At 49.6% G+C, this 20,844-nt stretch overlaps 12 protein-coding genes across 12 annotated transcripts; 9 read left to right on the plus strand and 3 right to left on the minus strand.

Moving 5' to 3' along the window:
- Positions 1–331: 331 nt before the first annotated feature.
- On the plus strand, positions 332–1,802 carry N7506_002197 (uncharacterized protein; the record flags this gene model as incomplete). Its single annotated transcript, XM_056951493.1, has 4 exons — positions 332–537; positions 590–652; positions 699–1,564; positions 1,612–1,802. 4 exons carry the CDS (start codon positions 332–334, stop codon positions 1,800–1,802), a joined length of 1,326 nt encoding a protein of 441 aa, XP_056817408.1.
- Positions 1,803–2,146: 344 nt separating this feature from the next.
- On the minus strand, positions 2,147–3,024 carry N7506_002198 (haloacid dehalogenase superfamily protein; the record flags this gene model as incomplete). The annotated part of the gene is made up of 2 exons (XM_056951494.1): positions 2,147–2,845; positions 2,896–3,024. 2 exons carry the CDS (start codon positions 3,022–3,024, stop codon positions 2,147–2,149), a joined length of 828 nt encoding a protein of 275 aa, XP_056817409.1.
- A 249-nt stretch (positions 3,025–3,273) lies between these two features.
- Positions 3,274–4,237, plus strand: N7506_002199 (uncharacterized protein; the record flags this gene model as incomplete). The annotated part of the gene is made up of 3 exons (XM_056951495.1): positions 3,274–3,387; positions 3,447–4,076; positions 4,136–4,237. 3 exons carry the CDS (start codon positions 3,274–3,276, stop codon positions 4,235–4,237), a joined length of 846 nt encoding a protein of 281 aa, XP_056817410.1.
- Positions 4,238–4,754: 517 nt separating this feature from the next.
- N7506_002200 (uncharacterized protein) lies at positions 4,755–5,732 on the plus strand (the record flags this gene model as incomplete). The annotated part of the gene is made up of 3 exons (XM_056951496.1): positions 4,755–4,786; positions 4,834–5,091; positions 5,153–5,732. 3 exons carry the CDS (start codon positions 4,755–4,757, stop codon positions 5,730–5,732), a joined length of 870 nt encoding a protein of 289 aa, XP_056817411.1.
- A 489-nt stretch (positions 5,733–6,221) lies between these two features.
- Positions 6,222–6,611, plus strand: N7506_002201 (uncharacterized protein; the record flags this gene model as incomplete). The annotated part of the gene is made up of 1 exon (XM_056951497.1): positions 6,222–6,611. One exon carries the CDS (start codon positions 6,222–6,224, stop codon positions 6,609–6,611), a length of 390 nt encoding a protein of 129 aa, XP_056817412.1.
- A 280-nt stretch (positions 6,612–6,891) lies between these two features.
- N7506_002202 (putative dUTP diphosphatase Dut) lies at positions 6,892–7,398 on the minus strand (the record flags this gene model as incomplete). The annotated part of the gene is made up of 1 exon (XM_056951498.1): positions 6,892–7,398. The coding sequence occupies one exon, from the start codon at positions 7,396–7,398 to the stop codon at positions 6,892–6,894; it is 507 nt and encodes a 168-aa protein (XP_056817413.1).
- A 749-nt stretch (positions 7,399–8,147) lies between these two features.
- On the plus strand, positions 8,148–9,842 carry N7506_002203 (acyl--CoA ligase; the record flags this gene model as incomplete). Its single annotated transcript, XM_056951499.1, has 1 exon — positions 8,148–9,842. One exon carries the CDS (start codon positions 8,148–8,150, stop codon positions 9,840–9,842), a length of 1,695 nt encoding a protein of 564 aa, XP_056817414.1.
- Positions 9,843–10,438: 596 nt separating this feature from the next.
- On the plus strand, positions 10,439–11,818 carry N7506_002204 (MFS transporter; the record flags this gene model as incomplete). The annotated part of the gene is made up of 1 exon (XM_056951500.1): positions 10,439–11,818. One exon carries the CDS (start codon positions 10,439–10,441, stop codon positions 11,816–11,818), a length of 1,380 nt encoding a protein of 459 aa, XP_056817415.1.
- A 605-nt stretch (positions 11,819–12,423) lies between these two features.
- N7506_002205 (uncharacterized protein) lies at positions 12,424–14,079 on the plus strand (the record flags this gene model as incomplete). The annotated part of the gene is made up of 4 exons (XM_056951501.1): positions 12,424–12,596; positions 12,649–13,048; positions 13,103–13,444; positions 13,501–14,079. 4 exons carry the CDS (start codon positions 12,424–12,426, stop codon positions 14,077–14,079), a joined length of 1,494 nt encoding a protein of 497 aa, XP_056817416.1.
- Positions 14,080–14,694: 615 nt separating this feature from the next.
- N7506_002206 (putative homogentisate 1,2-dioxygenase) lies at positions 14,695–16,477 on the plus strand (the record flags this gene model as incomplete). The annotated part of the gene is made up of 7 exons (XM_056951502.1): positions 14,695–14,814; positions 14,864–14,886; positions 14,945–15,119; positions 15,169–15,771; positions 15,821–15,983; positions 16,034–16,156; positions 16,215–16,477. The coding sequence occupies 7 exons, from the start codon at positions 14,695–14,697 to the stop codon at positions 16,475–16,477; spliced, it is 1,470 nt and encodes a 489-aa protein (XP_056817417.1).
- Positions 16,478–16,702: 225 nt separating this feature from the next.
- Positions 16,703–18,155, minus strand: N7506_002207 (Alcohol dehydrogenase superfamily zinc-type; the record flags this gene model as incomplete). The annotated part of the gene is made up of 6 exons (XM_056951503.1): positions 16,703–16,798; positions 16,855–16,926; positions 17,099–17,401; positions 17,452–17,547; positions 17,601–17,878; positions 17,948–18,155. 6 exons carry the CDS (start codon positions 18,153–18,155, stop codon positions 16,703–16,705), a joined length of 1,053 nt encoding a protein of 350 aa, XP_056817418.1.
- Positions 18,156–18,986: 831 nt separating this feature from the next.
- Positions 18,987–19,970, plus strand: N7506_002208 (uncharacterized protein; the record flags this gene model as incomplete). The annotated part of the gene is made up of 1 exon (XM_056951504.1): positions 18,987–19,970. The coding sequence occupies one exon, from the start codon at positions 18,987–18,989 to the stop codon at positions 19,968–19,970; it is 984 nt and encodes a 327-aa protein (XP_056817419.1).
- Positions 19,971–20,844: the final 874 nt, after the last annotated feature.

Genomic DNA, 20,844 nt, shown 5'->3' on the forward strand with positions numbered 1-20,844 from the left:
AATGGGAAGCTGCAGTCGCAGTATCAAAATGCGGAATGCGCGACTCGGTGTTTAGTTTTTCCCGACCCGAAATACAATATTCCGCTGCCATCTTCAGCTCTATAGTTCTACCTATTTTAATATCTTCGCTGAGATGTCTTGAAAATTTGATCTTTTGCAACAAATCTCCTTACCTGACTGAATTGTGGAATCCGCATGTGGAGCTCCGCGAATGGTCATCTCAGCACACTGCTTGAATGAAAGATCATGAGCTCTATCAAGTGTGACCCACTGCAAGATCCTAGCGCAGGCAAACAGTGAAGGCCGCGCTGAGAAGCCAGACTTTCGCAATATGGCCGTCGAGAATGCCGGCGACCATGTGCCAATATGTATTGCATCAACAAAACCACGCAATGATGGAGGAACTCCACCCGATGAATCAAATCAAGCTTCTTCAGATCTCTTGTCAACATCCAAAGATGCACAGTCTACACCGACCTCAGATGAGCAGTCAGGTGGCGACCATGATGAATTGAACTGGTTCAAAAGCGCGGAATGGTAGGCCTTCGACCAAAGCATACATCGGGCGACATTGACATTTCGTGTATAGGTCCCCGGATGGGACAACCTTGCTGACGGACTCCGCTGATCATTCTATCCGGACCTGGATCCTGTAAGTTGACCGAGTGCTCTGAAGCAACCAAAACTAAACTAGCCAGGCCACCCGATCTGCTAGAGAAGGAGTCAGTTCACCAACTATCAGCATACTCTACTCTGCCATCGGCGGAGCCGACTTATGCTACGGCGATCTATCCGTTCTACAATCTCCAGGATCCTTCAACGACACTCTTCCTCTCTTCTGTTCGTGATCATCCAATCCGACTTTCATCGGCTCTCGCCCCAACTGCGATGGCAAGCTACTCTTTGGTGAACCCAATGACTGAAGCATTTATCACTCCGCATTCAATGGTTTACCCGTCAACTCTTGGCGGCACGCATTTCCTTACTGGTTCAGACAGCTTGATTTGCCTCTTTGATGTGTCCAGACCAGGGATGCAGGGCCCCGTGTCTTCGATGCCAACTATACCTAGCAAACGCAAGCAAATAGTGGGTGGCGGAATTGGTATGAAGGGGATAGTATCAGCTCTGGCAGTGAGTCCCACCGGAGACGGCATCCTCGCTGCAGGCACGTACACAAGACATGTTGGCCTTTACAACTCGAATGGCTCTGGCGAATCCCTCGGTACGTTCAGCATTGCCAAAACCGAAGCCAATCGTGAAATCGGTGGCCGTGGTATTACACAGCTTTCTTGGAGTCCTTGTGGCAGGTATCTTTACATTGCCGAGCGAAAGAGCGACGGCGTGTTAGTCTACGACGTTCGCGTTACGGGCCAGATGCTTGGTTACTTGCGCGGTCGCAAGGCACTTACAAATCAGCGAATGAAAATTGATGTTGTGGCTGCTGGTCCAGATGGGTCTCATGAGGTCTGGGCCGGAGGTACAGATGGATACATGCGAGTTTGGAAAAACCCTGAGTTCTCCGCAGGTGGACAGGACCCAGATGCGGAATTCAAGGTGCATGATGGTATGAAGATTCCTACCTTCTTCAAGGTCAAATACTGACGATTCTAGATGCTGTGGCGAGCGCAATATTCCACCCAATGGCAAATATCGTTGCAACAACTTCTGGGCAACGACATTATGACTTGGATGATTCTTCCGATGAAGAGACCGACAGCGTGTCACAGAAGGTCCAGAAGGTCGATAACAGTCTCAAGATATGGTCAATGCCATTACCACAGTCGGAGTCTGATGTCCAATGATTCGGAAATTTCTTGTTGAACATAAAGTTCCCATGATACCCTTTCGCAGAGAAAAACCTTGAATTACATAGTGAACCCTTTTCTCTTCTGTATAAAATTGCGATGCTCATTTATTATCCAGCTTGCCCGGAGGAATTAATGCAAGAAATTCACCAATGAAACAGGATCCATCCATTCATAGATGGACATTTGGTGAAGAGATTACCAACCTTGGAACCTTGAAAGTCCCCTGCTGTATATTCTATACCGCAACTGCTCCGCTGAAGGTGTATGGACATTGAGAAAATCTTAGACAAACAATTCTATCACAAGGTATCCCTATAATCAACTGCTGCGATGAGTGCTTAAGGAATGCGAATTCCATACTTCTCATATGGGAAGTTTTCCAATGAGGAGTAGAGCTGGCCAAATCCATCGCCAATCTTGCCAGGCTGTCCCGCACCCTTCAAACGCCAAGCCTGAAGCTCCTCAGCCTCCTTTTCGGCATCGGCCTTCTCATCTTCCTTGTGCGAGCCCGTGGCTCCAGCAAGAACTTCTTCCTCCCGACCCTTGAATGCATCTAGGAGTCCTTCCTGTGGAACCCAAGCGACCTGCATGCCAGCACGACGACCGGCTTCTACGCCAGGCACCGCGTCTTCGAAAACAAGACACTCCTCAGGCTTAATCTCGGTCTTTCCTTGCAGGCGCAGCTCAACGTTGATGGTCTCTAGTGCGAGCAGGTAGATATCGGGAAGAGGCTTGCCTCGTCCTTTTCCAATTCGCGGGTCGTCGCCGAGCACCTTGTTCACTTCGGGGAACACAGACATCAGGTCAGTCAGGTGGTCGGTTTTCAATTTGTAGTTGGTGTGGTGAGAAGATGTGGCCAGCGCAATGTACACGGGCTCGTCTGTTGAGGCGGTAGATTTAAGGTTGGACAGCAGGGTGGTTACACCGGGCAGCGGCTGTGAGCGAGGAAAGTACTTTTGCTGCAGGGCGAAGCGCTGCTGGTTCAAGTCCTCATCGCTAATTGGCAGCTGGGCAAAGTCGTGGAAGATCTTGCCGGCCTATATATATTGTTAAGAGTTGAATAAGACCCAATCGGTATTGAACGAACCTCGGGCTGGGGACGGCCCTGCATTTGTGCTTTAATTGACCATGGCAGCAGAGGTCTGTCATATTTCTGGAGAATCTCATTGGTGATCACAGTGTACAGGTCCTCTGAGTCAATCAACAGACCGTCCATGTCGAAGAGACATGCTCGAATGCGGGGAAGCCTGTGAACCAGTCAATTGGAGTCTATTACCAGTCAAAATGGGTACCATTCTACTTACTCAGTATTAGTAGCCATGATTATATGTCTGTACAGGGAAGTTTTCTCGGAGTGGGCTGTTGACAGGCACTCGATAAGACGCGGGGAATTAATGCTTATCAGTCCCGTGATTGGCCCTTGGCAACATTGGGTGATCTCGCTCGACTCGCACCTCCTGCCAGGATGACGAACACTCCAAACGCGCCCGAGCGCGATCCGAAGATCGCTCAAGACTCTGACGATAGTGGCGACGAAGATGTCTTCCACGATGCTCACTTCCCAGCTGAGGAAGAAGCTGTAAGCCTCACCGGTCTTCCCCGTTATTTCCGCTGCGTTGCTAATGTTCATGTTTGCAGCAACTCCTGAAGGAATCCCAGGATATCAAAGCTGAGGCAAATCAGCTATTCCTTGTCGCCAGCTACGACCAAGCTATCTCCTGCTACGACCGAGCGCTCGCCTCCTGCCCCAATTATCTTGACTACGACGTTGCCGTTCTCCACAGCAATGTTGCGGCTTGTCATTTGAAGTTAGAAGCCTGGAAATCGGCAGTTGATTCAGCAACTGTCTCAATCGATCGCCTGGAGAAGATAATCCCGTCAACCCCAGTGGAGAAAGGCGACTCGGCCAAGGGAAAAGAGACTACGAAGTCCGATGCAAAAGACACCGATGACGTGGTGGAGATCTCGGGGGACGACGAAGACGCCGAATCGAAAGAATTACAGCGATTGAAGGAACAGGATGAGATCAGGGGCAAGGTCTTGCGACTCCGCGCTAAGATTCTCATGAGACGCGCAAAGGCAAAATCCCACATCGGGGGCTGGGGCAACTTGCAAGGTGCCTCAGAGGATTACCAGGCGCTGGTTGCAATCGAAACCGTCTCAGCCGATGACAAACGCATTGCTCAACGGGCATTGCGGGAATTGCCCGCCCGAATCAACCAAGCAAAGGAAAAGGAGATGGGTGATATGATGGGGAAGCTGAAAGATGTGAGTTCTCAAACCCGGTGGCTCTCAAGTATTCCATGGACACAACTGACTCGGTTTAGCTTGGAAACGGCATTTTAAACCCATTCGGTCTTTCAACGGACAACTTCAACTTTGTCCAGGACCCGAAGACCGGAGGTTACAATATGAACTTCCAGTCTTGATATAATAGACTCCCGCAGGATAATCTTAGATGCTGATTTTTGGGGACATTGGATGAGACTATCGAGGTCTTACTTTGCATACCAGGCAGCAAGCCTGAAGGCGTTATGACTTTGCGCACCCTGCGATTTATCATTGCATCATCTATCTCAATCATATTTGCAATTGGAAGCATTCTCGTCCACTTTCTCAAGCCTGTCTTGGGAAGTAGATATGCTCATACGCCTTATTGCTAGCTCAGGTGCGTTACCGGTCCATATGAAATGCAGGAGGGCGAGGTTCACATGATCTGGCTATCTCCTTTTATCATTGGGTACGGCCCCAAACACGGTCCCCCGTAGAGCGCCACGAGTTCGACCAGGGTAGCTACCGAGCCAATAGATTTAGCGATTCCACAAGCTAGCAACAGAAGCCGCAGGGGCCGCTAATCAGCTTGGTTTGCTCCGGCACTAGTGGGCATTACGCTAAGCGACCCTGTATAAGACGCAAAGATAATCTTTGATTCTTGCTGTCTCAAACATGTCCCAAATACTGCTGACATCATTAAGCGGGTATGTTGCTCTCCATTTGATATTTAAATATTGGCTTACAAAAATAGAGCCTTAACTCTGCTGGTGTTCGCATCCTTCATCCCCCAAATACACCATGTGTGGCTGAGAAAAGAGGCTGGAAGGGTTTCTCTAAACTATCTTCAATGGAACTTGATCCATTCCACGGAAACGCTCTGTGTGGCCTTTTTCCTCACCATCAATGTCGGTGAGGATGTGCCTCTCTGGTGGGCCCATCTCCCCAAAATAGCCCTTGACTGGGTCAACTTAACCCAGTTGGCTGGCGTATGGATTTTGTTCAATATCTGGTAACTCAAAGCTACATACACTCAGACTGTCGCAAGATCGAATCCTAACACCAATATTCAGGTACTTCCTTGCAATCTATCACAGCCCCATTAGCCGTGTCCGCAAGGCTAAGAGGATTGCCCTGTATATTCTCTTCCTGAATGTTTCCTTGATCCCATTGGTCATTGATGCCACGACGGAATTGTTTTGCCCTCTAGGCGATCTTTCGTGCGACCTGTTAGAGCAATGGCCACTCATGGTACTGTTGGGGCTTCACACAAAGTTAATTAGACCAGTGACTCTTGGGCTCCTAGTTCTGTCCTTTTACGAACAAGCTCGACAGCCAAGAGTTGACATCAGCATCACAGGCCTCAAGGTCCAAGCTCTGGCGTTCTTCGTATCCTCTGTTTGCTGGACCTTTCGGGTGTTTATGCCCTGGAAAATGATTGGGGAACATGTGCCGTTGGAATCTTTATATGCAAATGTTGTGATATGGTTCGAGATGCTTGGATTCGCCGTTGGTGGCGATGCGATTTTTGCGATTGGGCAGTGCGTCTTATTACGGCTTGAGTTGCGGAAAATGCATGACGATGCTTCTCACACAGCTGGAGAGAGACAACCTCTGCTTGACCCGCCACAGGAAAGGGTCGAAGAGGTCTAAAATTGAAGAGAGATTTCATATTGGGGCTTTTTGTGTTGTTATATCTCGTGATCAATTAGGATTGTATAACGGCATACGGAGTAGAAGGTAGGATCCTACATCATAGACATAATACGGGTTTCTGCAGTGTTCCAGGTCATGAACATAGTTCTCTAGATGCTCCTCTTTGGTATAAGTGGAGCCCCAGGATGGCCTGCCGTGGCGTCGTCTATGGATCAACTTTGGAAGGCAGGTTTCTCTACTACGTAGGGCTGAGCTAAACAAGGAGCTCTGAAGGAACAATCAAAACCTCATTTACATTTCATTAAAGCACAGGAGCTATGACTGAGATGTCTATAAACAGAGATCATGGTTCTTTGATGTACAAAAAGGTCTAAGCGCCCGCCCTCATCACACAGTTTCACACATCCCCATCGATCAAACATAAAGAGCCTACATTCCACCCCACACCCTGAAGCCTCACAAATAACCCAAGCAAATCTGCCAACAATGCCATTCAAAGTCTACACCACAGAGTCGATCGGCGCACCGCGAAACCACATTGCTATCTACATCGAGACCGCCCCGAGCGAAGATGCAGGTGCGCTCCACCATGTCACCGGGACGATCCTCAACGGCATGGACTACACGCCTCGACCGACACCGAACCCTGAGCACCTACAGCATGTGCCATCATCCATGAAGCTGATTGCAACCATTGAGGAGAAGGACCTGGAGAAGTTCCGAGAAGAGGTCTGTTTGGCGGTCACACCTCCAAGGGCCCAGGTCACGCTACGAGGAGCCCGTTTGTATCCTGATACTCCACTGTATCGCTGTGGGGATTGGCTGAAAGATGTTCAAGAGATGGCGTTCCGGAAGGGGATCTTTAAGTCTCTTTGATGGTATTCGCCACGAAGTACAGTTTTGCTCTGCCTGCTGCTACGCTTGAGGATTTTCACCACTCTACCATGGAGCCTTGGCCTATCTGGACCAAGTCTTGGGGATTCTTTCTTTGCTTTCTTTGGGGGAACGAGGCATGTGAAAGATGCTCCTGATTAGAATCCTTGCTGCGAAGCACACACACACACACACACACACACACACACACACACATACAATTCAATAGAAGCCACATCAACATTGTTGTTCATATGAAAAAGCTACACCCGCAAGTCCCACCTCACACCCCTACTTTCCCTCCCATGCTTTTTGCTCCTTGATATGCTCCACTATAGCCCTCGACCTTCTCACTCATCTGATGAAACACGAATTGCGCCAGTCGAGCCGACGGGTACACCCGCAACCCAGCAGGGTTCACAACCTGAAGTAGAGCCCCAACAGCGCCTTCATATCCACTATCCATGACACCGGCATGAATCAACACACCAGATCTGAACAACGAACTGCGCACAAAGACCTGGCCCATAACATCCAAGGGAACAGAAACGGTCTCGTTAAACTCCACGAGGTACGACCCATGTGCGAGATCCAGAAACTCCGAGCCAAAGGGAATCTCCTCGGTTGAAGCGGTCTGTCGGAATCTGTTGTCGAGATCGATGACGCCGGGCGAGGTCCACTTCAAGACCCGCTTCAGGGTGAGGTCCACTCCACAGGGTTGAGGTTGCAACCTCGGAGCTTGCACATTGCGAATGATGTGCGTAAGCACGGTGCGACCGGGTAGGATCATACTAGTGGTGTGCTACGAAGTACTTTGCAGCTTCGTAGTCTGAGTTCTGAAGCAAACACAGCGTTTTTGTTCTTCGTATGTGCAAAGAGCACGGCAGGTCCGAAAAGGGGCAATTGAAAACAAAAAACCAATAGGATCCACCCTTCCGCAGGGATGACCGATTGGCTCGATGAATCATTTTCAGAAATCGCATCTCTGCAGATCAGTATTGAATTGATCGCAATTGTGGAGAATAGGTTCTCGCCAAACACTGAGTCCCACCGCACAATTCCAAGGCCTCGTCAGTGGCCATGGAGTACGGAGTACGGAGGACTTCGTAAAGATGTTATGCATTTATGCATATGTATTGATTCAGGAGGTTTGAATACAAGTATTCAAGTATGAAGTGTGGAGCACTATGCAAGTTGAACAGCCTAGGTGAAGATAGTAATCATATGATGAATAATCCGAGCTGAGCTGATCCGAGGCTGAAGGAGCATACACAGCTAACCACATACAGACTGTGATGGACTGTACCATGGGTGGGCCAGATTCAGGAGAGATTAGGTTCTTATTGTTGGCCCAATGACAGCTACACGGCTTGGGAACTATGGAGACCGCTCCTAGCCTGCTTTTTCTTAACCTCGGACAATGTTCCCGCCTTGTTGATCGTCTGTTTTTTTCCTCTTCTCTTTCGTATTTAAGTGTCAGATCTCCGCTGCGTGACGGGCTTCGCTTTGATCAGACTTTACACATATCATAATCTCACAATGGCAGTATATCGCTCTTCCTATCCAGATCTCGACATCCAGTCGATCGATCTGGTCTCCTACCTTTTCTCTAACCCTTTCAACACCCCCCTCGACCGACCGCTCTATGTCGACGCTTTCTCCGGAAAACAGTATACCTTCGGCGATGTCATTCAGCGCACTCGCTCGCTGTCAAACGGTCTCCGCCAAAACGTTGGCGTGAAGCCCAACGATGTCGTCGCATTCTTCAGTCCCAACTCTATCGAATACCCTATTATCTGCCACGCTCTGATCGGATCGAGGGCAATTGCCTCTCCTACCAGTGCAGCTCTGACCGCTTTAGAGCTGAATGCTCAGCTCAAGACCAGCGGTGCGCGATTCGTCATCGTGCACTCTTCTCTGCTCCAGACTGCCCAGAAGGCTGTCAAGGGAACCTCTGTTGAGAGAATTGTCATGGCCGATGGCGACTCTTTCGAGGGCCAGCCCACCTGCGAGAAGATGGCCAGCACTTTCGCCCCAACCGAGTTCTTGACCGTCGACCCCGCCGAGGCCAGTCGCCAACCCACCTTCGTCTGCTTCTCCTCCGGCACCTCCGGTGCCGCCAAGGGTGTCATCACAACTCACCAGAACATGACTTCCAACCTCCAGCAATGGCGCTCCATCATGCTCGAGTCCGGTGGACTCTCTCAGCGCCCCACGAGGAGCTCCGCCATCGGATTCCTTCCTTTCAGCCATATCTACGGTCTCAACCTCTTCATCTGCCAGTGCCTCATCTGGGGTACAACCGTCGTCGTCATGCCCAAGTTTGACCTCGATGCCTACCTCGGCTACATCCAGCAGTACCGCCCCGACGAGCTCTCCATTGTCCCTCCCATCGCTCTGATGCTTGTCAAGGACCCCCGCGTCGCCAAGTACGATCTCAGCTGTGTGCGCAAGATCATGTCCGCGGCTGCTCCCCTCACCATCGAATTGTCGTCTGCCCTCGAGGCGAAGTTCAAGGAACTGTGGAACACCGAGGTTTTCTGTACGCAGTGCTGGGGTCTCACTGAGACTTCACCACTGGCCACTGCCATTCCCAATGATCGTCTCGAGAAGCGCCTCACAGGAGTTGGCTGTATCGTGCCCAACATGGAGTTCCGCTTCGTGGATCCCGACACGATGAAGGATGCGGAAGTCAACCCAACTGGCTCAACCCAGCCTGCTGAGATCTGGGTCCGCGGCCCCAACGTCGTGCTGGGTTACTACAACAACGAGGAGGCCACCAAGAGCTCGTACCACATCGACGAGGATGGAAAGAGGTGGTTCCGCACTGGTGATATTGGCACCATCGATCCCGAGGGATACGTTTCTATCCACGATCGCATCAAAGAGATGATCAAGTACAAGGGACTGCAGGTTATTCCCAGTGAACTGGAGGGCAAGCTCATCGACCACCCTGACGTGGAAGATGCCGCCGTCGTGGGCAAGTGGGTTGACGAGAGGGCCACAGAGCTGCCGGTCGGCTTTTTGGTTCTCAGCCGCGCGGCCAAAGAGAGGGACGAGAAGACCGTCATCGCCGGAATCAACACATGGCTGAACGAGCGCGTTGCAAACCACAAGCGTTTGCGCGGCGGCATCCATCTCTTGGCGCAGATTCCCAAGTCGCCTAGTGGCAAGATCCTGCGTCGCGAAGTCAAGGAATTGCTCAAGAGCAAGGCTCCCAAGGCCCGTCTGTGATCAAAAAAACCCCCCAAAACATAATCTTTTGTACTATAGTCTGCACCTCGCTTTATAGATAGCAACCTGGACCGTCTAATTTGAAACAACCCCTGTTTTGACATCTGCATGATCCACGTGTGTTGAATAGTGCTGTTTGACTAAACCCTTTTCTATGGGGTTAATGGCATTGCAGCGCTCAATGCTCCAATCAACCGACGTGGATCCATACGAGATCATCCTCCGACCCGCCACTATTCGGTGCCCGCGGGCCCCGAACGGAGACGAGTCCACGTCCGTGAGCAATCAGCGGAAAATTGTCTGACACAAAAACTTCAGAACTTGCCCAGACATCTTGTGCGATCATTCAACAAACAAGCTCATTACACCGAATTACACAAGCCTTTTCATGGTGGAACGTGAGAGTGTAGCTTAAATATCCGACGCATTCCAAGAAGCTTCTTCCCTGAGCGATCTGACCCACATATCTCTCCTATTCAGAGACTTCTTCCCTTTTTTTTGTTATTTTTTTCACAGAAGGCTTCATGTTTATGGGCCTGTTCAAAAATGATGAGCGACCCAAATTCGTTGAGCTGAGGTCGTCAAGATGGTTCATCATGTTTGTGGTCTCCTTTGCTGCCGGTACTGATATCTTCATGTATGGATTGATAGTACCGGTAACGCCCACTGCACTCAGGGATAGAGTCGGACTATCAGAAGACAGTATTCAATCCTGGACTTCTATTCTTCTCGCTTTATATGCGGGCGCTCTGTTGGCGTTCGCCCCCGTTGTCGGCTATTTAGCTGATCGCGCAGAGTCACGAAGATGGCCACTGCTCATCGGTCTTGTGGCGCTCGGCGCTGCGACAGCTTTACTATGCGTCGGTACGAACATTGCACTCTGGATTGTCGGTCGATTATTCCAAGGTGCAGCAGCAGCAATTGTCTGGACTGCCGGCCTTGCTCTGATGGTCGATACTGTCGGTAAGGATGGTCTCGGCCAGGCAATTGGGTATGTGTCCATGGCTATCAGCGTGGGAACACTAGGCGGTCCATTGCTTGGTGGTGTGGTCTACCAAAATGGCGGATACTACGCTGTTTTCGGTCTCGCATTTGCCTTTATTGGATTAGATATCGTCTTCCGATTGCTTCTGATTGAGAAAAGACATGCCTTGAAATGGATTACTCCAGAGTTGGAACGACCAGCCTCCGAAAGCAGCTCAACAAACAAAGAGCCGGTCGTCTCAGAAGTGCCTCCGACGCCGAGCACTGGATCAGACATACAAGCAACCAAAAAGCCTCCTTCGCGCAGTGCCTTCGCTCGTGTCGGCACTCTACTGAGCTCGCCTCGCCTCGTCGTATCTCTCTGGGGATATTTTGTCATCTCGCTTGTCCTGGCTTCTTTTGATAGTGTCTTACCACTCTTCGTGCAAGACACCTTTGGATGGCAACAAAGTGGCCAAGGACTCATCTTCATTCCGCTCATGGTGCCACACCTCGTGGATCCACTCACTGGCTGGGTGATTGACAAGTATCCCAAATCGATTCGTTATTTCACAGCCACTGCTTTCCTCTCTGCCGTCCCTGTGATGGTGCTTCTTCGTCTTGTGACCGATAACTCTATGCAACACAAGATCCTCCTCTGCGCTCTTCTCGCTCTTGTGGGCCTCTGCTTTGCCGTGGCTATGCCGCCTCTTGTTGCGGAGACATTCCACGCGGTCAAGGAGAAGGAAGATAAAACCCCTGGTATTTTTGGCCGCGGTGGAGCTATGGCGCTTGCTTTCGGGTTGGTGAACATGGGTTTCGCGGCAGGTGCGCTCATTGGGCCGTTTTTTGCTGGGTTTATTCGCCAGAGCGCAGGTTGGGGGACAATGGGTTGGGCATTGGGTTTGATTGCTGGTACTTCATCTGTGCCAATTCTGATGTTCCTCGGTGGATGGATATTAAGACCTTCCACATCGAGCGATGCTGCTGTCACGGACAATTCGGCATCTTGAGATCGCATTATATTGCATTAGCCCTACATTTCTTGATTGATTCTGTATCTACACATTTAATAAAATTCATCGCCACTCGGAAGCATTGTGACAGGATCACCAACATAAGAACGTCTTTCCAAAGTTTTGCCCTACATTCCGAAGTCTTTGGAGGAGGGTTGCTGAAAGCGCACAAAAACATACAGTAGACCAAGAAATTGACCGCTAAGAGACATCAAAGAATCTTGGAAATGATCGCCGCCTCAAAAGATGTAGGACCTAGGTGTTCCAATACCTTTTATCCAGGTTAGCGGTAAATGTACCATTTTGACTGCGCGATTTGATCCACTATTCTCACTCTTGTTTTGCGCAAATGAATGTTTTTAGCAATGTAGTTTGACTGGGTTTGAACCAAGGATTCTATTTGCGTAAGTAGGCCAAGTACTGTCGTTATGTTCGTCTTCAGCACACATGGGGCTCCCCACATCCCCGCAGCCCCACAAGATGCCTTCAATTTGGGGCTCGGGAGTTGACTGACTGACATTAGCCGTTGCTACTATGACACTACTAGCTGGCCATTCTGGATCTCTTGACTTCTAGGTACTCATTTTCAGTCACCCTTCATAATGGCAGAAATCCAGCACGCAGGCCTCAACGCCACATTCAAGGGCAAACGTACCCAGGATGAAGGGGTCGATCAATTTCTGGGTATCAAGTACGCCAGTATTCCAGCGCGATTTGAAAAAGCGAAGCCAGTCGACAATTTCGAAGGCAGAATTGTTGATGCCACCAAATATGGGTAAGACATAGCTCACTTCTGACTTCTGAAGCCGCAATCTGACCTTTCTTAGTCCGAGATGTCCCCAAGCAGATGTGGATGTCCGCCATCTACTCCGCATTCCAGAGGATTTTGAAATCGCCCCAGAAGCTGAGGACGAATTTGAATGTTTGAATTTGGAGATCACATGCCCTGCCAACTCAACCTCTGCAGGCCCACTCCCCGTGATTGTCTGGATTCATGGCGGCTCTCAAATCGTTACATTCTGTTCGGCCGCCTCCAAGATCTGCGACCCAACCAATATTGTCGCGGACTCTATCAAAGCGGCGAAGCCTGTTATCTTTGTTTCGATCAACTATCGTCTGAATATCTTCAGCTTTGGAGATGGTAAGGAAAAGAACTTGGCGTTGAAGGATCAGCGTCTGGGGATTGAGTGGGTGCGACGAAACATCGCAGGTTTTGGAGGTGATCCTGTAAGTGAATTACATGTCTCTAGTCTTCCTGCGCGATAATCTGACTGTTCAAAGCAAAATATCACTCTTTCGGGTGAGAGTGCGGGTGCTATATACACCCACGCGCACCTCATTACAGGTCCTCCGGTGAAGCGGGCGGTGATGGCATCCGGAACGCTCTATCTATCCTCACCCTTACCGGTGGAGAAGGGCGATGGTTTGATCAAAGTGCTCGAGTCGAAAGTCCAAGAGCTTGGACAGCCGTCTTTGAGGCAATCTTCAGTCCCTGTTTTGATCCAAGCATTGAAGGAATGCAACGTGAACACCATGTGGATTCAGGAAGAGCCTGACCTAGAAGGATGGGAGACTAGACCAGAGCAGGTTGAAGAAGTAATGATTGGCGATGCCGAATACGAGGTGTGTTGAGTCTTGGCCCAGCAAACGATTGACCCTCTTTTTGACCCATGATGCAGTCAGTGATTTGGCGTAACGGCGTTGAACAGCTTGATGGAGAAACCATCGCTGCCGCATTTGACAATGAGAAGAGTTGGGGCACCCGACTCCGAAAACTATACCAAGTTGTGGGCGACCGTCCCACAGCAGCGAAACTTGGTGCTCTGGACCTGGTGAATGATGTCCGCTATACGCTTCCCGTTGAGGTGATCGCCGACAAGCTACGCAGTGCTGATAAGCGTGTGTTCAAATATGTGGTTGATCAACCTAATCCGTGGCAGCCATCTAGCCGTGCGCACCATGCAGTCGATTTGCTGTTGCTCTTCGATGGAGTTGACCTGTCCTTCAACCCAGCAGCTAGTGCAGTTGGAAAGGAAATGCGACAGCGGTGGATTCGGTTCATTAACGGCGAGAATCCGTGGTCTGCTGACCGAAGATTTGCCTTTGGGCCGGTGGGAGAATGCAAGGAACTCAATGAGGTGCAATTTGCTATGCGCAGACGGGTGGAACACTGCAAGGTGCTGAAGGAAGCTGGTCCCAGTGCTTACATGCCCATCGTCTTCGCTTTGACAGCAGGGCGCATAAATTTGTTGAATTAGAGAATAGCCAAATTCAGTTCGCAATATAACAGTATTATCGTGAAATAATATTCCTGTGTATTTCATGAAGTAATTAGGGTACAAAGCCACGCAAATGTGACCAGTTGGCACTTCGCTCTTGGCCGTCTCTTCGGCAGTTGAGATTCCCGCCGACTCCCGTAGATCACAAAACATCGATCGCCCAAGAACTTAGCTTCTCCACGCGCCCGTTACTCAGACCTGACTCATGTGGGGTCTCTTTGATCGAAACAACTGCATGTCTTCATCTGGTGTATTTATGCTTCTCCCCGCCATTCAACGCACGAATCAGCTCCATCATCCGGGGAGGTCGGCATATTCAGCTCTCCATGTTTGCCGAAGTATACGCAGGTCCTTCTTTGAGGCAAGGCACCGGCGTCTGAACCTCATGTAGATGGCCACTCGCACGGATCATCCGATATATCCGTATCCTGCTGTGCTCAAATGGAAAGCGGCTCGATGATGCTTGGAATGTGGTGACCATATTGACCCCACAACTTGGGCCGCGCAACCTTGGAGGAGCTATATAGGGGCCATGTTTCCCCGTCTTTTCATGCGAAGTGAAATTTATTATCTTCAGCTGAAATCAATTACATCATGCCTTCAACCGACTCGTTGTCTGATCCTCAGGAGTATCAGAAAATCTTCCACTGGGCTGAAACCCAGAAAGATGGCACTATCCCTTCTTTCAACACACGACGTAATGATCCTTATGAGGTATTTTACCCTCCGTGCAAATATTGTTTTCACCGCTAATCCCTCACAGTACCAATCTGGCTTTGGAAATGCGTATGTAATTTCAACTCATCTGGCTATTCAACATGCTGATGTAGTCTACTCGGAATAGCTTCGCATCCGAGGCAATCCCTGGCACCATTCCACACGGCCAAAATAGTCCCCGTAATGTGAGATTTGGGCTCTATGCCGAGCAGATGACGGCTACGGCTTTTGTGGCTCCCCGACACTGCAACAAGAAGGCGTGGCTATACCGCGCCCGTCCCGCTGTGGCTCACCAGGGCTTCGTATGCATCCCCTCGATCTACCAGCCATCGGCGCTGACATTTATGGCAGACTGAACTTCCAGATAACAAAGATACCGAGGCGAACTTTCTGCCATTGAACCCTCGTATCCACGTCTCTCCTACCCAGCTGGCCTGGCACCCGTTTGATATCCCCGAAGGTGAGGATGTTGACTTTGTTTCGGGACTGAAGACAGTCGCTGGATCGGGAGATCCTACTTTGCGTGAGGGTCTTGCTACACATGTTTACGTTGCCAATACCAGCATGAAAAAGAAGGCTTTCGTCAACTCGGACGGCGAGTTCCTCATTGTTCCACAGCAGGGCGCCCTCGATATCCAGACCGAGTTTGGGCCCATGCTTGTTCAACCTGGTGAACTATGCGTCATCCAGCGTGGAATTCGCTTCAGTGTGAATCTACCTGATGGTCCGTCTCGTGGGTACATTCTGGAGGTCTGGGGCACACAGTTTGAGCTTCCTGAGCTTGGTCCCTTGGGCGCCAATGGCCTTGCAAATGCGCGCGACTTCTTGAGCCCAGTTGCTAGGTATGAAATTTTGCAAGAACCATGGGAAATTATCTACAAGCTTGGAGGCAAGTTCTTCAGGAGTACACAAAACCACAGTCCATATGACGTTGTCGCATGGCACGGAAATTATGTGAGTTCTTGTCCCTCGGGACTACCTTTCTCCAGCTGACCGGTTCTAGGTGCCCTATAAATACGACTTGACCAAGTTCGTCAACGTAGGCTCTATCTCCGTGGACCACATCGATCCCTCTATCTTCTGCGTTCTCACGGCCAAGTCCCGCGATCTAACAGCGCCGCTCGCTGATTTCCTTACATTCTCCCCTCGTTGGGATGTTGCCTCTCGTATGTTCATCAAATCCCTTTACTTGGTACTATCGCTAATTTCAGCCAAGACACATACCGCCCTCCATACTATCACCGCAATGCCGCCTCCGAACTGATGGGCTTAATTTACGGTGGCTATGGCGGCCGCTCGGATGCTTTCCAACCCGGCAGTGTTTCATTTGAATGTGGCAGTAAGTCTCTTTTATCAATCTTTGTCCACGTCAATATCAAACTAATTGCGTTTCGCAGTGGTCCCACACGGCGTCGCGTATGAGGAATTCAAAGAAGCTACCGATAGCGCACCACCAGTAGCGCAGATATCCCAAGCCTCTATTGCGTTCATGTTTGAGTCGTGCCGTCCTTTCACTATCACTGACTATGCGTGGAACAGCGAGAAGAGACATGAACATGAGCCTAAAATGTGGGATAGCTTGGTGGACAATTTCTCAAAGCATGCGGAGGAGATCGAGGAGATCATGGCCCGAAAAGCCAAAGGACTATCCATTTCCTAGGAGTGAATATGGGAGCATACTTGTCGTGTATAGATGAACCCATCAGATCAATAAGACCCTCAAGCGATGCAACATACGTCTAACCTGAAGAATGGGCATATGGCATTTAGCTAAATAGAACTGCGCATGATTTCTAGAATTGCCATGCTTCCTTCTTATCACTTTCATGACATGATATAACCATATTCGCACTTCTCGAATGGATCGCCCCTGAGATCCGCGGCACTAGGTCAATTTTGGATCCTGGTGGTTCCAAACTAGCACCGGCTTGATGACATTCCCTTGTTTCAAGCTGTCAAGAGCTTTGGGATAATCTGTGGCCTATCAATTGCATCAGCACTTACTTTCGAGGGAAATTCTCCACCTGGGTCACACACATCAAAGTATTCCACAAATCGTTCCAGGGGAAATTTTCCTTCTCTGTACCATTGGATCATCTGGGGAATTGCCTGGAATTACTGTCAGCCTCGGATCTCAATGAGCTCGCCAGCTTTATACTCACGATTTGTGGATTGCAGTCTCCTTCGATGCATCCAAGGATAGATCTGCCTTTCTATAGTAACGCTTGCGGTTAGAAAATACTAGCAACCCTGAAGGCCAAGTAGAATGATCAAGCCTCACGTTCATGTGTTCCGAAAGACTGATGTTCAAAGAGTAGTTCGGCGGGGGAATGCCGATATACACGATTTTTCCTCGAGCACAAGTCGACTGAATGCTTTGCTCGATGATTGATGCTACGCCAGTAGTTTCAATTGCAATCGAAGCCCCAGTAGCAACAATACTCCGGACTGCGTGGTCCAATGTAGAAAAATCCGAGTGGCTGGTATTGATGGTATGTGTCGCGCCAACTTCTTGGGCTAGGTCAAGCCGACTCTGAACTCGATCAATCGCAATTATCATTTTGCATTTGGTGATCTTTGCAGTCTGTGTCCATCGTCAATTACCTGTTTGCTTCCTGGAGGGCATCTACTAACTATGAGTGACCCCATGCCAACTGCACCTAGACCTGAAACCATGACAACATCATCTGGGCCTGCCTGTGCGATATTTCTGATTGCTCCCATTCCAGTCTGAAATCCGCATCCTAGGGGGCGAAAAGCTTAAGCTCACTGGGGTCACGAACAAGAGTTTTCGCATTCACAATTGTTGACTTGTGGACGGTGCTATACTGCGCAAAGCTAGATTGTCCAAAGAATTGCGACCAAATAGGCTTGTTGTCGGTACTCGTGTGCATTGGTCCCTGTTGACCGATGTAGTTCTTGGGCGCAAAGGAATCGCAATATGCCGGGTGTGATGTCTCGCATTGTGCACACTCCGAGCAGGAATAGAAAGAAAGAAGAACCGGGTCTCCAACATCGATCGACTGTACGTTCTTTCCAATTGCTAGGACAACACCGGCACCTAGGTATAAGTTGCTTTTAGCAAAGAGCGTCGCGAGAGATCAAGCTCGCTTTCGCGGTGTAGTGCTACCTTCATGTCCAACGACCTTGGGATATTCAATACCAAGTGCTCCCTTGGGCACTGCTGACAGAGCCACGTCGGTATGGCAGATTCCTGAGGCGTGTATCTGCACCGTTACCTCGTCATCGCCTGGAGGGTTTACCTGAACCTCCTCGATGGACCAGTTCGGTGACAGAGGTTGGACTGGCTCCCAGGATACTATCGCTTTGGCGTTCATAGTTAAATCTCGATCACTGCAGATTCAACGAGCTCTGGTGAGTGGGCGAACCCCGCATTCCATAACCGGCGCTTCATACGGAGTACATCGCGGCTATGTACCGAAGCGCAGTCAGATTGCAGTACGATTTGGCTTCTGCAGTTCTTCCAGGCACCACTTTTGATTGGTACCTTGACTCAAAGGTTACATGGGGAAAGTTGCACCACTTCGCAATATGTATTCATTGAGCTCATCAAGAACCTTTGGAATACGTGGAGTGGCCAGTCAACTTGACAGGCTATGTTGGCTTCTGGGCAAGAACACCCTTGATCCACCAGGCCATATTAAAATTCTAATTGTGTTCAGCAAAAATCATCTCTGAATCAAATATTTGCCAATTCAGCCGACGTGCACGTCAAATGGGCATTTAAGGGCTCAAAAAGTCCAGGGATGCCAGTGTCGATCCCATCGGTGGTCGGCGTTTCGGCCTCCGACCTGGCGCGACGGGGCCCGACGAAGCGCGATTCAGCCGCCAAACTTCCTACTTGGCCATTATTGTTCTTAAACACGGTGCAATCGCAAGAAATTGGCACCGATATGTAAGGTCCGCCCTGTTGATCCCGGGTCCTGATAGCCTAGCTCGGTTTTAGGAGGTCAGAGTTTATTTTCAGGTATCAGTTTGCTACTAATATATAGTTCGGACTTGTTCATCATGTCTAGCTTTTCAACAAACTCGAAATTCGACATCTCGTTGTACCCTTCGTCCTCCAGGGTTCTATCGAATAATTATACCTTAAACGCTATCAACACCCGAGAGCCTTTGAACAAGCCAGTTCAACAACCTCACAAACAATGGGAGGTCCCTATATGCCCAAAACGGCGGGAATGGGCCTTCGTCCAACCATTTCACTCGATGTACCAATATGCGCCGTCTTCCTCGCACTGTTCCTGGCAGGCGCTGTCTGCCACATGACTCTATTCCGCCGTAACCTTGCACGAGGGCACAAATTCATCCCATCAGCCATGACATTCGGTTTCTGCATGTCGCGAATCGTCGCTAATGCTATCCGGATCGCTTGGGCTTGCCATCCATCGAATATAAGTCTTGCTATTGCGGCTCAGATCTTCGTTGCCGCTGGTGTTCTGTTACTTTTCATCTTGAACTTGCTCTACGCCCAGCGCATGTTCCGCGCCGTCTATCCTGTCCTGGGCTGGTCTCGTGCTATCTCGTGGGCTTTCAAGATCCTCTATGGTCTTGTTGTGGTCACTATCATTATGGTCATAACATGTGTGATTCAGAGTATGTATACTCTGAACACGAACACACTTCGGATCGATCGTGACATCCAATTGTATGGTCAGACATACTTTGCGATTATCTCGTTCCTGCCCATTCCCATGCTCTTTGCTGTGCTTCTGTCCTCAAACAGAAAGCAAATAGAACAAGTTGGCTCAGGCAGTTGGATCGCCAAGGTGATCATTGTTGGACTTGTTGCTGTGCTCCTCTGCTTAGGCGCTTCTTTCCGTGCTGCTACCTCCTGGATGCCACCTCGACTGGTCACAGACCCTGCATGGTACCATAGCAAAGCTTGCTTTTATGTGTTTGATTTCTTGATCGATATCATGGTTGTGGCCATCTTCTTCGTCGCGCGTGTCGATCAACGATTTTGGGTTCCGAATGGAAGCTCCAAAGTGCGCCATTACAGGGACTCCGAGGATTGCGAGAAGAGCACACAAAGGGGTGTCTTCGAGAGCCCACACCGGGACCAAGAGCCGCGAGAGCTTGAGAGCCGAAAGTTCAGCCTCTCTCCTGAATTGGACTCCACGAAAATATGAAAGAACCACTCGCTGTTCTATGGGCTGCGGTAGTCATTGGTTATCGGAATTACGAAATGGAAAAATAATGTATATCATAATGCAAAAAACCTTGATCCTTTCCAAAGTCTATGGATGTATTGCACAAAAGTCACCGGTTCCGCGGCTGTGTGGCCCATTTCGTAAAGATGCTCGTAGGGTCACGACAAATGACCATCCACAACCCGGAGATGTGTTATTTCCCTTGTGCCCAAGGAAGTTTCGAGTCCAGAAAGTTGTTACCAAAATATTTGAGGTTCACTATGAGGAAGCCAGGCTGGCGCAATGTTAGCATGTATGACTTCTATTCATAAGGTTGTACTTGGTTGTGAGCGACGATACCTTGAATCGAAAGCTGGTATCTTCGTACTCCATCCACACTACTTTTTAAAGGTAAGTGCGCTTGACAAGCATTTGGCCAGCCTGGGAATCCTTAATTGTGTGTCTTTCTGTGGCTCGATTGTGGTTTTTATTTGCTCGAGGAGTATTTTCTCTCTGAGTCTCCCCAGGGCCGGGGCGTTGACTGTCCTAAGTTATAGGCTCCAATTCATAGGCGAAGCCTGGGCGGTACCAGGCTCGCTCGCAGAGAATCTGAAGATGGAGGGGGATTTTTGGTTGAGCTCATCAAGCTCGACGAACGTCATGGTGCCCTTTTATGCGCATAGTCGGTTGGGCGGTACCGCGCAAAAGCAACAATCGTGGATCATTCCTTGATAAAACCTTTGTAAGCTCTACAGTTGAGTGGAATCTTGCAAATGGTCTTTTATTTTCATGATTGGTATCAACAAGTGGCCTGGCATTGAACCATACAGAATTAAGTAGGGAAGAGCCCTGTTCGAATGCAACCCCCATTCTT

The sequence above is a fragment of the Penicillium brevicompactum genome (assembly GCF_028827555.1).
Source record: "Penicillium brevicompactum strain IBT 35665 chromosome Unknown utg000001l_segment0_segment0, whole genome shotgun sequence".
Taxonomy (NCBI): Eukaryota; Fungi; Ascomycota; class Eurotiomycetes; order Eurotiales; family Aspergillaceae; genus Penicillium; species Penicillium brevicompactum.